At 36.2% G+C, this 14,282-nt stretch overlaps 1 protein-coding gene across 2 annotated transcripts in view; it reads right to left on the bottom strand.

The window, feature by feature from the left end:
- The window catches only part of PTPRD (protein tyrosine phosphatase receptor type D), a 498,410-nt gene that overhangs the window by 157,945 nt on the left and 326,183 nt on the right, over positions 1-14,282 (bottom strand). Inside the window, exons 9-13 of one of the 2 annotated variants that reach the window (XM_087444574.1) lie at positions 12,958-13,102; positions 9,458-9,763; positions 8,387-8,580; positions 6,245-6,271; positions 3,470-3,587 (exon numbers count right to left, since the gene is read on the bottom strand). In XM_087444574.1, the coding sequence (XP_087300700.1) occupies positions 3,470-3,587; positions 6,245-6,271; positions 8,387-8,580; positions 9,458-9,763; positions 12,958-13,102 (790 nt within the window). The remainder of the gene's footprint in view (positions 1-3,469; positions 3,588-6,244; positions 6,272-8,386; positions 8,581-9,457; positions 9,764-12,957; positions 13,103-14,282) is intronic. The other variant, XM_087444573.1, reaches the window with a different exon arrangement.

A 14,282-nucleotide genomic window follows, 5' to 3' on the forward strand; every position in this document is an offset into this window, starting at 1 on the left:
TCTCCACAAGTGTGTGAATAACAGTTTAAACAAGTTGGGGTAGGCAAGGGTTCTGGAAAGTTGTGGTATTTCATCCAGAGAGTAACAGATAGAAAAAAGGGAAAACAAATGAGGAGAGTTCTACAACATTGCATATATGGTTAAAAAGAATTCTGCAAAACTCCACATATTGGCAATAAAACTCATTCCATTTCTGGCTTCCAGAAACTCTGCGTACGAAACATTTACCAGCTACTCACTTTGTGCCAAGACTTGGACACTGGCACACAGGCATTTGGGTGGGAAAATAAAGATGGATAATGCAGGGCCCATGTCCTCTGATCAATGCATACTCTAGGGGAAGTGCAGAGGTAGTAGATGGTGCTGTGCGTGGAGTCCAGCTCAAGGTTTCAGATGCCTTGGGGTTATTATGGAGACCACTTTTAAAAGCCATTCAGTAGTAGGGTCAGTCATGGTCCTGCTTACTCCAGCATAGAAGCTGGAGCATTGGCTAGATCAAAAAGTCTTAAATAATTTCTCAGGAGAGCCTGGAGGTCATTTTTAGCAGTGTCTTAGCGAACATCTAGAAGAAGCAGAGAGGGCCCAGCTGCACAGTAAAGAAACTAACTCTAATTTATGTCATGACATATAACCTCTTCTTTCTTTTGCCTTTTCAATTCTTCTTGTTCCCTTACTACATTCTTCCCTTTTAAAATTCTTTTAGGACTTCAGAAATGATACACATGTGCTGCCATCCTTTACTTCTTCTTAGCAATAGTAACCATTGGGGATCAACCAAGTGACTTAGTCCTTATGGCTCCTAACTTAGCTTCACTGTAATTGGCACCCAAGCAGCAACAATCATAATTGACAGGCCTAAACCTATTACTTCCAAATTCTCCATGTCATAGTCATCTTTTCTATCATCCTTCAACAGGGCTGCTCAGTACGGTAGTGAAATTCAGTAAAAGTACAGAGAAAATTTCAAACTAATGAATTTGCTGGTTGCCTTAAACCTCAAGACTTCAGGCAGTAGACCAACTATTATGATACAGAACAATGGGAGTATTAACAAAGAAACTACAAAAATGTCATAATCATTGAAACATATAAGCCAACATTTTATTCCAAAGCATCCCTCAGGTTACATGAATCCTATATGGATTGCTTAAGTTATGGCCACTACTCTTTTTTTCAAAGATATGATTATTCACAGATTCTAGGAAATATGTATTATAACTAAACATATCCTACAATTAGGAATTTTACTATTAAAATAAAATTTCATGAGAATTCCTGAATTCTCCATGGGAGCTGTAACTAAATACTCTTATAATTGTGGTTGTTAGGAGCTCATATCTGTGAGATAAACTCAGTAATTCTTCATAGTCACATAAATACATGGATTTCTTTTTGTAATGGTATATAAAGTAAATTAAAGAGTTCACTGATTACCTGGGGATAAACCATGGCTAGGGAATGTTTTATGACTAGTAGGTTGACAACAAAGAAAACTAGAGCTTTTCTCTTAAAGGAATTATAAATCAGGATTCTCTCACCTCTAATCAAGGCTCACTGGGGAGGTCTCAAGAAAATAAATGTGCAGACATCTAAATTATAAGCTTTTCTTACTTCAATACCTAAGTCTCCATTGATTAAGAAAGATCTGAAATTGTGAATGGAAATTCCAAAATAATTCTATATATGATTAAGATCCACGATTCTAAATAATTTTCTGTATGGTGATGAAAAAGTGATGAGCTAGTCTCAGTGACATTAAAATAGAAAATATCATTCCTTTCTCTAGGATTCACATCCCTTGGCTATAAGTCCTCTACTTTTTCCTCCTCATTATAAGACCCTCATCTTACAGGCAATAGGAGTGTGATGCTTTATATAAGACATTTTAGGCTTATTAAGACACAGTTCTAAATACAAGTGAAGGAAATGTATTTTCTTCACTTTGGGATTCAATTTCAGGGGTTTTACTCTTGGCTGTCTACATTCTAATAGAGGCTGGTTCCATAGCCAGACAGTCAGAATGCCCCCATTGAACATGTATCTCCTAGGCAGGGCACTACATTAACTGCATACAATGGTAATCTTAAAAAAAAAGAGCCCAGAAGACTTTGCCTTGAAGGAGTTTTGCCATCTGTAATCCTGCTGCTTGAGGCAGTTCCAGGTGGTGGGATGTGAGCGAGGCAAATCTTATGACATTTAGACAGATTTGGCAGCAAGCATGGCACCCAGGAGGGTCCTCAACATCACAGCGGTTCTCTGCTTTATGCCTTGACATAGAGGTGTGTTCCGAGAAAGTTGTGCGAGAAGTGATTCGGGAGGAGTAAATCAAATCATAGTTTAAATGTTCCATGGGAAATTTCTATATAAAGGGATTGGAGGACAATTCTTTTGTAATTATCTCTTAATTTATTAGTTTTACAACGTCAATTCTTCCTTCACGCTGGCTTTTCCCCAAGGGGCCGACCAAAGTAACTCTAAAGAGCGTTAAGAAACTGTGTTCTTCAGAAAGTAGCAATCTGATATTACTTAGTCTTTTTCACTTTTCTTCATTCTCCCTTTTTTTTTTCCTGAGGAAGATTTGAGATGAGCTAACATCCATGCCAATCTTCCTCTATTTTTTAATATGTGGGATGCCAGCACAGCATAGCTGCTAACAGAGCAGTGCAGGTCCACACCTGGGAACTGAACCCCGGGCCGCTGAAGAGGAACACGTGGAACTTAACCGCTAGGCCACCAGGGTTCACCCTCTTCATTCCCTTTTCTATTCCCCATCTTTTTTGCAATTTGTGCTCTTTAGAATCCCCACAGCAAGGGGTGAGGAGGAGAAAATAACAAAAAATAAAACCGTAAGTCATCATCCCAGCTCTTTCAACAAGATTTGTGTTGGGAGAGGTTGAAGCTGTTGCATGACTTCCCTGCCTAGCCTATCTGTCCACCAGACCTCGCAGGACTTGCTCCTTCACATCATTCTAGTCTCAGCTTAAATAACTTTCCCCTAAGAGACCATCAATCACTCTTTCCAAAACAGCCCCTAGCGGCTACCCTATCCTTAATGCCGGCACGCCTTTATTTTTCAGTTTGTCACTTCCTGACCTTTCACTATGTCACTTCCTGACATTTCACTATATACTCATTTGATCACTCGTTAATTATCTAGTCCTGGTCAGAAAACAAATTTCAGGACAGCAGAGTCTTTTTCTGTTTTATTGACTGCTGTATCCCCAGGCCTGGGAATAGTGCTTGACACATGGTAGGCGCTCAAAAAATATTTGTGAACGACTAATTCAGGCAAAGGTGTACTTGAATTTTTTTTCTCTTCTGAATTACATATCATAAAACACAAAAGTTGACCACAGCCCATTTTTTCCCTTTGATAGAAGCCACCCATACCATTTGACAATAATGCAAAAATGAGTATTATTGTTGCCTGGAACACGTTCGAGGCACATATATGCACAGACATGGTTACCTGCCCCAGTGGTGGACACCAGTTTGGGCTTGCTGCGAGCACCGTCTCCTTTGGTGGTGTAGGCTGTGACGGTGAGAGAGTAGGAGGTTTCAGGCTGTAGCCCAGAAATGATCATGTCCTGAAATGACACAATAGAATGACACCAATTCAAAACATGCCATGAATGCCCTGGGGGTAAAAAAGACCTCCATCTTCATTCTGCGCATGCTCGAACATTCCCTGCAGCCATGCCAAGCACTGGAAGTTTCATGCCTGGAGCCCATGCTTTGGATGATCGGTTTTCATGCTGACAATGAAGTGGGGTCTTTAGACATCCTAAGAGGCAGCTCTAAGAGACAATAGTTAAAAACACAAAACCTAGAGCCAGACCTCCAGAATTCTTGAATTTAAATCTGCCTCTCTTTATTTACTAGCTTGGTGATCCAGGGAAAGTGAGTTTACCCCTCTGTGCCTCAGTTTCCCATGTGAAACTTGGAATAATAGGACTCCACAGGGCTATTGGACGATTAACTAGTTATATTATGTAAACACTTAGAACTATGCCTGGCTCATAGTGAGCAATCCATAAAATAGCTGTTTTTATGCCAGCAGCTCTCCATATGTATCCGCTATAGTCTGGCCCACAGACTGGTGATGGGGCTGATGCCAACACCTTCTGTTTCATCACCATGTAAATATTTTGCCAAATGGCTGATCTGTTGGACTGAGATATCCTGAGAGCCAGAGAAGTGTCTTTGGACTCAAGTAACATATTATTGGTTAATGGTATAAGCTATGAACTAAAATCATTATACACTAAGGAGAATCTTCTGGTGAGTTGGAGAGCAGGCCATAAAACTAAAGAACAGGACTTGTTCTACCACATCACATATATGTGTTCAACTAATTCCGACTATTTAGAAAATGTTAAATAAAACAAACTATTTATTAAAACTCTTAGTTTTCTCTTAGTAAGGGCCCAAAACTGGGATGGTTATAAGACTAGATGATTTTAGAACTGTTCTTCTAATTTGGAGGTTACAGGATTCTTTAGATAGTGTGCTGGCTGTTAATTTCTTCTGGTATTTTCTATAGAGCTACATACACACACAGCAATAAAAAAATCCTTTCAGCTTTTGGCACAGCTATGTGTTCAAACTGAATATGGCTAAATTTAAGAAAATATACAATGTCATTGTCTTCCACATCTAAAGTGGATGTGAGAGGTTAGTGAGTGGACTAGATTGTGTGAAGGACAATAGGATTTTTCTGTGCAAGGCTGTAATGGACACCATAAAACTCAATTGTTGAATCTGATCCCAAATATGACAGCTTTTGACAACGTGCTTTTCTCAAAAGAGTAGGAATATCATCAGTGTGGAAATTCAAAATTTTCAGATATCATTCTGAAGAGCCATTGGAAATATTATTCTGCCAGATGAATGGACTAAATTGGGAAGACAGATGGACTAAATTTGGGAGAAGATTTTATTTTCAGGATCTTGGAATGGTTTCACTAACATTACAGAGAATATAAAAACCAAGTTAACCGCCAACAGTGGCATTTTAAATTATGGTAGACACACTGGCTATTCCAAAAACTATGATGGGTAAATGCCAACGTTATTGTTTCCAAGGTCCTTCTCACATGCCACTGGATTGCTGCTGAAAGCAGGCAAGGCTAGGGGGAAGAAGAAGCAAGGCTTGGTTCTATCATCAAAGTGTATGGCAAGAAATTTACAAGGTTTTCCCAACATTATACTAAAAGCTATCTCTTAGCCACAGTTAGCACTAGTTTACTAACCTGAACCTTTCATTCGTGTCAAATTGGCAAGCTCATTGTCACCTGACTATATCACACTCTTGACTGCCTCATGACTGCTTCTGCTGTGCTTATTTTTAAAAAATATGGCCCCACCTCCAACTTCCCAACACACACACACACACACACACACACACACACACACACACACTTTTTCACCTCTTCCTTTAGGTGAAATCCCTACTCATCCTTTAGGTTCTCAACTAAGTTTCAGGATCTCTTCTACCATCCCGGTCCACTGTCTCTGAACTCATAGCTCTTACTGACATTGTTATTCATTTACTAATTAATTGCACATTGCTTGAGGTCATCACTTTTGTTATATTTTATGGAACTTTTCTCAACTTTACATCCTTCCTAGCCACCTAGGCTGCAAGCCCTTAGAAGGCAGCTATCACATCTTGTGTCCCCCACCATACTTTATACATAATAAGCTCTCAGTAAATAAGATAATTCACTCATTCGAATATTTTAAAAACTTCCTCCCTCACTGAGATACTTTCTGCTTCTTGGCATGACTCATTCTAATTCACTCAAATTTGTATGGTTTCAACAGAGAATTGCCATTTCTAGATAGAATTAAGTAGTGCCAGAACAACATCATGTGACCCACTGACTATATAACCCTGGAGTAGGATTTATGAGTAGCCTACAACAAACAACTTGATGTCTCCAGTCTGTGATGCCTCCACTTAAAGCATGCCTCCTCTAACTGTGTCACAAGGCAGAGTTAGTAGCAGCCACTGAAACGTGAGCTCATGACATTTCTTATGTAATCAGTAGCACCATGCCAATTTCACAAAACAAAACCAAAATAAAAAAGTGTACCACATAGTGAAGATAATTAAAAAATAATTTGTTAGTTCATGCATCCAAGCAAACTGTGATGACATATCACAAACAAGTGAAAGAGGGATATCATAAAAAACAAGCATTCATAATCTGTTTTGACAAAGCAGTCAAAAATTACTCACATGTTCAGTAGTATCATCAAATTCCCACTGATTGAGATTAAGAAGATTGAGAAGGGGGGAAACAAAATTAAAAATAAATGAAAAGAAATTTGTAGCCTGATTAAGGCAGTGGTGCCCTCCTTACATTAAAAAAATAGAAAAAATAAGCAACTGAAACAGTGTGTACAATAAAATTCCAAAGAGTATAGGTGTGTTATGCTGCCACCTTCACTCCCAATTGAGAGGTCAAAAGTAAATATGCTCTGTATCGTTATTACTAAAACCAGCTAATCTCTTTTTAATGTGTGGTTCATTGGAATGAATCAATAAGGCATAGCAAAAAGCTAATGCACACTACTTTGTGACATTTATTTTGACTTTTTCCTTAGGTTACACAATTAATTCAAGTCACTATTTAGAGTAACATCTTTCACTAATATTGAAATCGTTCAGTGAAGTCCTGCAAGATGTAATGAAATTTCAATGAATAGTCAAAGAGATTATACAAGATGGGCAAAAACAAAGCAAAACAAAACAAAACAAAAACACAGAAGGAAAATCAGCAAATTGATAAAGAAAAGCCAAAGTAGAAGACAGGGAAAAAAAAAACTGAGTTGACATTTAAGGCATTTTGTATCATATAATTCCATTAACTACCATATTCCCAATGAAAATAGAAATGGAACTACAGTTCTGTAATGTAAGATTATCTAAGAACCGCAGAAGGACATCCAAGCATGATGGTCATGCGTTTTTTTCATAATTGCAGACTTACAAAATAAAACATAAGCATTAACGGCTTTATTAACTTTATACTATGAGAACTTTTTATTTTACAGGCAGTACAAAATAAATATTTAGAAAAATCAAGTCAATGGCCCTTTTTTCCAAAGTCTAAGTGACACTCTGAATCTCCAACTAAATTTACAGAAGTGGCATTCAGATCAAAACCATATGACTGGATTTGAGGTAGATCAGTTAGCCACTAATCTAGATTCCTTTAGTTAGAATGTTTCAAAGTTGAAGCATACATAAGCACATTTGCGAGTTGATTACATTAAGACTTTGGGGGTAAATACTTTCCCTAGACCATAGGGATATTTATTGGCCTCTTATTTTCACTGAGACAAGAATATAAAATTTGGCAACATGGGTGTAGCAGTTCTCAACTTGGTTCATAATCTTCCTCACAGTCATACAAAAGAAGGAATTTTTGATTGAAATAAGTTTAAATTTTCACAAATCCCATTCATTTCCACGCCCAGCTTCCAAATCGCTAGAGGAGGAAAGCACTCCCCTATTCATAATATCCCATCACTACTGGACTCAGCAAAGTAACCTAGTCCATGGGTTATGTACTGTCTCCAGGAGGGCAGTTATTAGCTGAAATCTTCCTCTCCCTTTCAGGAAAATACAGTACTATCTTTGAAACACTTCTAATTTATGAAAAAAATCTGAAAAAATTTAATGTTGTTTTAAATAACTGGTTATAAAACCAAATTTGACTATATGGTTGTAAACCACTGCCCTAGGATCAATAGAATTTCTCACATACTCAACTACTCAATACTTTTCTTAACTTGGCTCAACATAGGAGATCCCATGTATTCCCTGGGAAACTAATTTTTATCATTGTCATTATCTTCATTTTTTGGGAAATGAAGCAATTATTTTCATAAAATAAGTGATTTGATAAAGAATTACTAAATAAAATACTATCTGGATACCTTTCCCTGAAAAAAAAGTCTATTCTTCAATGGAAGAAGTCACCCATTTAGAAATTAGATCAAATTAGTTCCAAGTAGTTTTAGCACAGCAGAATGTAGATGCTATTAGCAAAATTGCTGCTTAAAATTCTTCATCTGATTTGATTAAAATCAATTTTTCTGAAGTCAGAAAGGCAAACTCAGATATAGCTGCAGAGAGCCGAATTTCTGTATTTTAAGAAAATAGTTACAAGTTTTTAATTATTTGTTACAATTCACCTCCTCATTTGATGTCAACTCTGATTGAGAAGGTAAGTACGCATCATGTCTTTTAAAAACTAGAATTTTGTAGAGGATTTTTAAAATGTAAAAAAATTTAAAATGGGGCCCATTTCAAGGTACAGATTAAAATAAATGTGTCATATGAAAACACTGGCATGTAATTTCAGAGTCTTACCTGTGCATCAGCCAGCATGACATCCTTCAGCATGGGCTGCCCTTTGGGCTCACCATTTTCCATCCTCACATAATGCACCTGGTATCCTCTTATTTGGCCATGCTGTTTATTGGGCACAGGTGAGCGCCATGAGACTTTAACAGATGTTGAGTTGACAGCCTCTACCTCGACTTTGCGAGGAGGACCACTAGGAACTGGAACAACATCATCGGATAAAAGAGAATTATAGGCACTTGTCCCACCCAGTCAGAGCATTTTCTTTACTTAGTTTAAAAAAAAAAAAATGGGCAGACCCACTAAGTTTCCTTTGTGGAATACAAACATTTTCAACCAATGAAAATGCTCAACCAATCTGCTCTACCTTTTAAGAAAAGATCAAAAAACATGACCGATGCCAAAAAAAAGAAAAAAATGGAAGAAAAAAAGAGTATCAGAGAAATAGAAAAACATGTAAAAAATGTACAAAAGCCAAGGAAGATGCTTTGAGATTCAAAGCATTAAAGCACAAAGAGGTATAGCATTGAAATAATAACAAAAACTGGTTGTTGATTGCTGTGTGTTTTTTAAAGCTTTCTTTTTAGCAGAATAAAAAGATTCTTGATTATATGGATTTTCTTCTTTTTTTTCTCATATCAAAGGAATTCCATACAACAGATGCCAAAAATTGAATGTCGAGCATCAGTGTCTCTGAAACATGAGACAAGGAGGCAACAAGAGGATAAGAAGACAGTTTTGAAAAGTTAACTCCAAAATGTAAAAGAAGTCACTACAAAAAGCCAAAAAAAAAAAAATGCAGAAGACTTTAGATGGAGGAACAGAGAAAGGCCTGGATTGCAAGGTCATGGTAGCAAACTGTTCTTTTAAAGAGAAGCGAATTACTGTGTTGAGATTGAAAAAAAAAAAATGCCCAGGCTGTAGCCAGGATAGGTCTTTGGCAAAAACCACTGCAGTTATAGCGATGCTGGGTAAAAAAGATGAGCAGAGAAAAACAGATTACTGTTAGCCTATCAAAAGACAGCAGACCAAGGTTGTGTCAGAAGGGTGCAAACTGACGGAGCAGAAGCAACATACCATCTTCATCGGTTCGAATCAGTACAGACAAGCTCTCGGGGCCGGGGCCGACATCTGTGTGGGCTGTCACAGTGATCCGGTACTCAGTCCATTTTTCCAGCTGTTCCAAAAGGTATCTGGCAGTGTCCGAAGAAATTCCCAAAATCTCATGAGGTTTGTCATCTTCTCCATCCACTGCGGTATACTTGATGGAGTATTCAGTGATAATGCCATTCTGTTTTTCCACTGGTGGAGGTTGCCAACTTACCAAAATACTAGTGGAACTTGGGCTGGTGCAACTAATGTCTTGAGGAGGAGCTGACGGCTCTTATTTTGGTAGTGAGTTAAAGGAGAGTTTGAGTGAAAGGACAGGAGTGGTTGGAAAAAAAAATGATAAAAGAAAAGGCAAAAATAAATAAACGAACAATAAGGGCAACAAAACAAAAATAAAGCTTTGAAACTCAAAATAAATTTTTAAAGACAAATTTATGTACCTTGGCTTAGTAACATGAATAAACCAAAAAATGAATAAATGACCAAAATTAATTGTTAAATAATGGGTGGGGGGAATATGTGAAAATGAAAGCTTGAGATAATAGAGCCTCAAATAAAATTACCTACCTGCAATTTAAAATCTTCTTCTAAAACAATCCCTCAGTATTCTCCAACCCTATGATACAGACTATCTAACTTCAAAAAAACGGCAAATAGTGCAAGATTTATTACATGAGAGTCAGATGATGCTTCACAGATACTGTTTCAAGCTTTCACTTCTACATTCTAGAATAAGAGTGATTCATATACAGTATTCATTTGTGAAAGGATTCTTAAGTGTGAAAAGTTCCATTAACTGCTAGATGCCCTTCCGCCAACTCCAACTTGAAAAAAAAGAAAGAAAAATAAAAGCCCAACAAACGTAAAAGGGTTCCCTCCGACTATCTGAAAAATGGAGTCTGCCTGACCAGTTTTAATGAAAAGTCTTAACCTAACATTGATCGTAGCCCATATACAGTCAGCATGCAGAATCAATAAAGGATGAAAATGCATAGTTCAAGGTTTACCTACCCGAGGGTAATGTCAGGTTTGTGGATTCTGACTGTAACTTGTACTTACCCTACATCAGCTTTCAGCTTTTTTTATTATAACTCTTCTTGAGACACCATTGCTAGTGAAGAATTAGATCCCACCAGCAAATTTTGGTAAAATCAATAATAATCACCTATCCCTTACAAAATGTCAATAACACAGCCATTAAAAAGAACTGTTTAAAAAAAATCCTGAGAATCATCTGGAAAGATATGACTTATGTGCAAAATTCCTTTCATTTTTTACATAATTATTCATACAAAGTAGGATTCACATAAGAGTTAAAAGATAAATTTCCTTATTGCCCATTCTAAAATAAATTGGTCACCTTCTGAACAATTATTTTCCCTCAAATTAGTCAAACATATCATTATTTGAAAAACTAAAAAGCAATAAAGACCAACGCAACTGTTATCAAAAATTATTTTTAAAGTTAACACGTTCCTAAAGAAGAACAAACAAGTGGAATATGATACACATGTATATATTTATTTATTTTTTAAGGCAATATGGTTGAATGAGTAAATCATTTCTAATTTTTTGTATTTGAATATGTACTTTGGGTATTTCCTTAGACTTTGTGGGTCTTAATATTATATAGTGTCAGGTGTATCCAATTGTTTACAGGATTATCAGTCTTTCTTAATTTACATGTCTTGTGTTCTTCATTTCAATCAATCAAAATGAAAAGGACTCTGTACTTACAAAAAGGAAATTCTCATAAGACAGTCTTGTAAATTTGGAATAAGATTTGCAAAATCACTAGAATATCATTTTTATTGATTCTGACTACAGGTCCTTATATTTCAAATTATAAAACTATTTTATATGCATTATCATTATTCATAATAAATTGACTTGTTCATGTAACAGCAAGGACTCATTTGTAATCCTTTTTAAAAAGCTGATTTGGTTTTCACTACATTACTACTTCAGACCTCCTATTCTGTGAGAGTATATTCAACACCATTTGAAACTTTTACTTTGATAAAATAAAGAGTTGATAAGCTTTTGATGTGGTTACAAAACATCCATTCTGTCTCTAGGAATGGAAGTATGTATGTATGTATGAAAAAAGGCAAGTTTGTAAACCATGCAAAATATAACATTGAAGTATGTCACATTTCTTTTAATTAAATGTCTGATTTTAAGCATTATCTTCTACAATATTCCTTATTAGCCTGCCTGGAATTTAAAGAAGACATATAAAACTGCATTAATTTACATGCTTCAGTTTTTAAAAGAAAGGAAATTTTACGGGAATAAGCTATAATCACTAATGGATTAAGCAACAGGATCCTAATATTTTCATATGAATAATCATGTTTCGAGAAAGAGGAAGAATATGAATTTTATCATCAAAATAACCCTAAAAGATTCAAGTTTCTGTAGAAAATGAAATGATGGAAGACTTGCTTATCTGAAAAGAAATTCATCTTTTATAAAAATATAAATTTCATGCTTGTTGATAGGTCTAAAAATTAGGTCAATAGAACATCCTCTTTATAAAATTCATTGTATTCACATTATACATACCTACTGCATATGTCACTATATCAAAAATCACATATAAAATATAAAATACCAAAAAAAACTACGGAAATAACTCCATAAAACTGTTCATTTCAAGGTAAACGGTTGTTTAATAGACTAATCGTAGAAACTTATCAATAAAGAGCAGAGCAAACAATAGTACTATAAGCCACCAAACTTTCCATCAAAAACAACCTCCCATATAATACTTTGCACAAAACAATCTTCCCTGGTTACAATGAACCCCCACTGTGATAAATATAACTAGGCTTTAGAGCAACAGTTGCAAAAAGAAATTGAACCTGGGGAAGCAAAATAGAATTTAGGATTGCAAATGTACTTGTGATTTTTCCATTGTTCCTAAATTTGTCCAAATACAGATTTTCTGTGAATGTTCCAAATTTCCACACATACTACTTGCAGAGTTGATAACAAACTAGTCACAGAGCTAAGCTTTCCTGAGTAGCAATAAATATGTGACAGAAACGCTTGTTTGTTAGTAAAGTTAAAACCTGTGTGCTTAAAGTGATAAAACTTTGGTCTTTTGCTGTTCCTGAGTTTGCTAAGCCCTCCTCAACCTGAATATTTCTTTACAGTCTTCTGATTCATTAAATTGAGGCCTGGTCTAACTCCTTTCACTCATTCTCCTTATGGAGGTCTCCTAACTTCTCTGAAAGTCTTTCAATTTAAGAAGTGGGAGAATGGGATCTGTTATTTGGACCAAGTTTGAAACCAACATAGCTCATGGTAGTACTCTAATCCCCAAAGTTGGCTGCTTGCTAGCATACAGACTACTGACTTTTAAGCATATTAATTAGCAGGTTTGTTTCTTGGTGGGGATAAAAGCCGGCAACATCTCCTAGTGAAAAAAGGGCAAAAAGAAAGCAAAGAGAGACACCTACTTGACTGCATGGTTCTAGCTGATATTTCCGCTGTAGAAGCACCCAGGCCTTGGGGGGAGCGTGCAGCCAGACGGAAGTAATACAAGCTGTTCGGTTTCAGGCCCTGCAGTCTGTACGATGTCCCTGGCTCAATGGTAATTCGTTGCTGTGGATAAGTAACAAGAGAACTGGTCATCCTCCTTAATATTCCTGCAAATATTTTTATCACACTACCTGGAACATCAGATTTCTGTCATCAGGGTTATAATGTCATCAAAATATCACAACAGAATCAACAGTGAGTATGAAGGACTCTACTAGGGGAATCACACAATGAAAATATCAGCATTTAAAAGGCAAGTTTCTACAAGGAATAAGGCCACTGGAATAAGAGAAGCCAGGGATCTTTCTAATGACAACACAGTCATCCAAATGTAGCACATAAAAGGGAGGTTGAGAGGTCACCATCCACTAATGTGTTCATCCCTAAGGTACGTGTGTTGCTGTGACAGAGCCCACCAATAGAAAGTGAAACCTGCTCCTGATAGTGGAGTATCCCCAACAGGTGCAATTTCAATTGAAAGAGATGTCTAGCTCATCTCCTATGACCTTCTGCAATCCAAATAGGGGCAAAAAAATATGGCCAGAAGTAATAACAGAAAATAGTGTACAGTTTACATGAAGTTGCTATGAAAGAGATCTGAAATTGCCAAGGTCTGACAGGATAAAAAACATGATAGTTACTGAAGAAAGTTAGATAATTTATATGAAACCATCTCATTACTTTAGGATGATTTAAAATAATTTTAAAGCTTTCTTTCTTTGTGAATATAGAGCCCACAGCTAGAAAAAAAAATACAAACTTTTCTATAACTTTTAACATCATAAAGGGCTTTTGAAATAAGGTTTCTTTAATCGAATGTTATAACTCTCACTCTTCATGTTCAAAATTTGCCTTTGCATTTTAGCAAAAATATAGCTCTCTCTGGGTAATCAATCTCAGACTGAACATTAGCCTGTAGTAAACCTTCCAATACAAGCTAATATATAATCTAGTAATGGCATAAATAATCTTAAGGCTTTTTATCAAATAGTGTTTGCTGTTCATGCAAACAAAAAGCAGTCAAGGGGAATTCAAACATAAAACTAGAGAAAAACATTCCTGGGGTATTCTGGCTTGCAAATACAAAAGCTTTCAGAAATTTTAGATTTATCCACTAACAAGAAAAAAAGGGATTCTCTAAATAAACAATTGTAAAGCAGAGTAGGAAAGCCAACATTCATACATCCACAGCCTTCTCAAAGGGCTGCCACTCTTTATTGTTTTTATTTTATTTGTTTTTTAG

Source organism: Ceratotherium simum, chromosome 20 (genome assembly GCF_057802395.1).
Source record: "Ceratotherium simum simum isolate JZ-2026a chromosome 20, ASM5780239v1, whole genome shotgun sequence".
Taxonomy (NCBI): domain Eukaryota; kingdom Metazoa; phylum Chordata; class Mammalia; order Perissodactyla; family Rhinocerotidae; genus Ceratotherium; species Ceratotherium simum.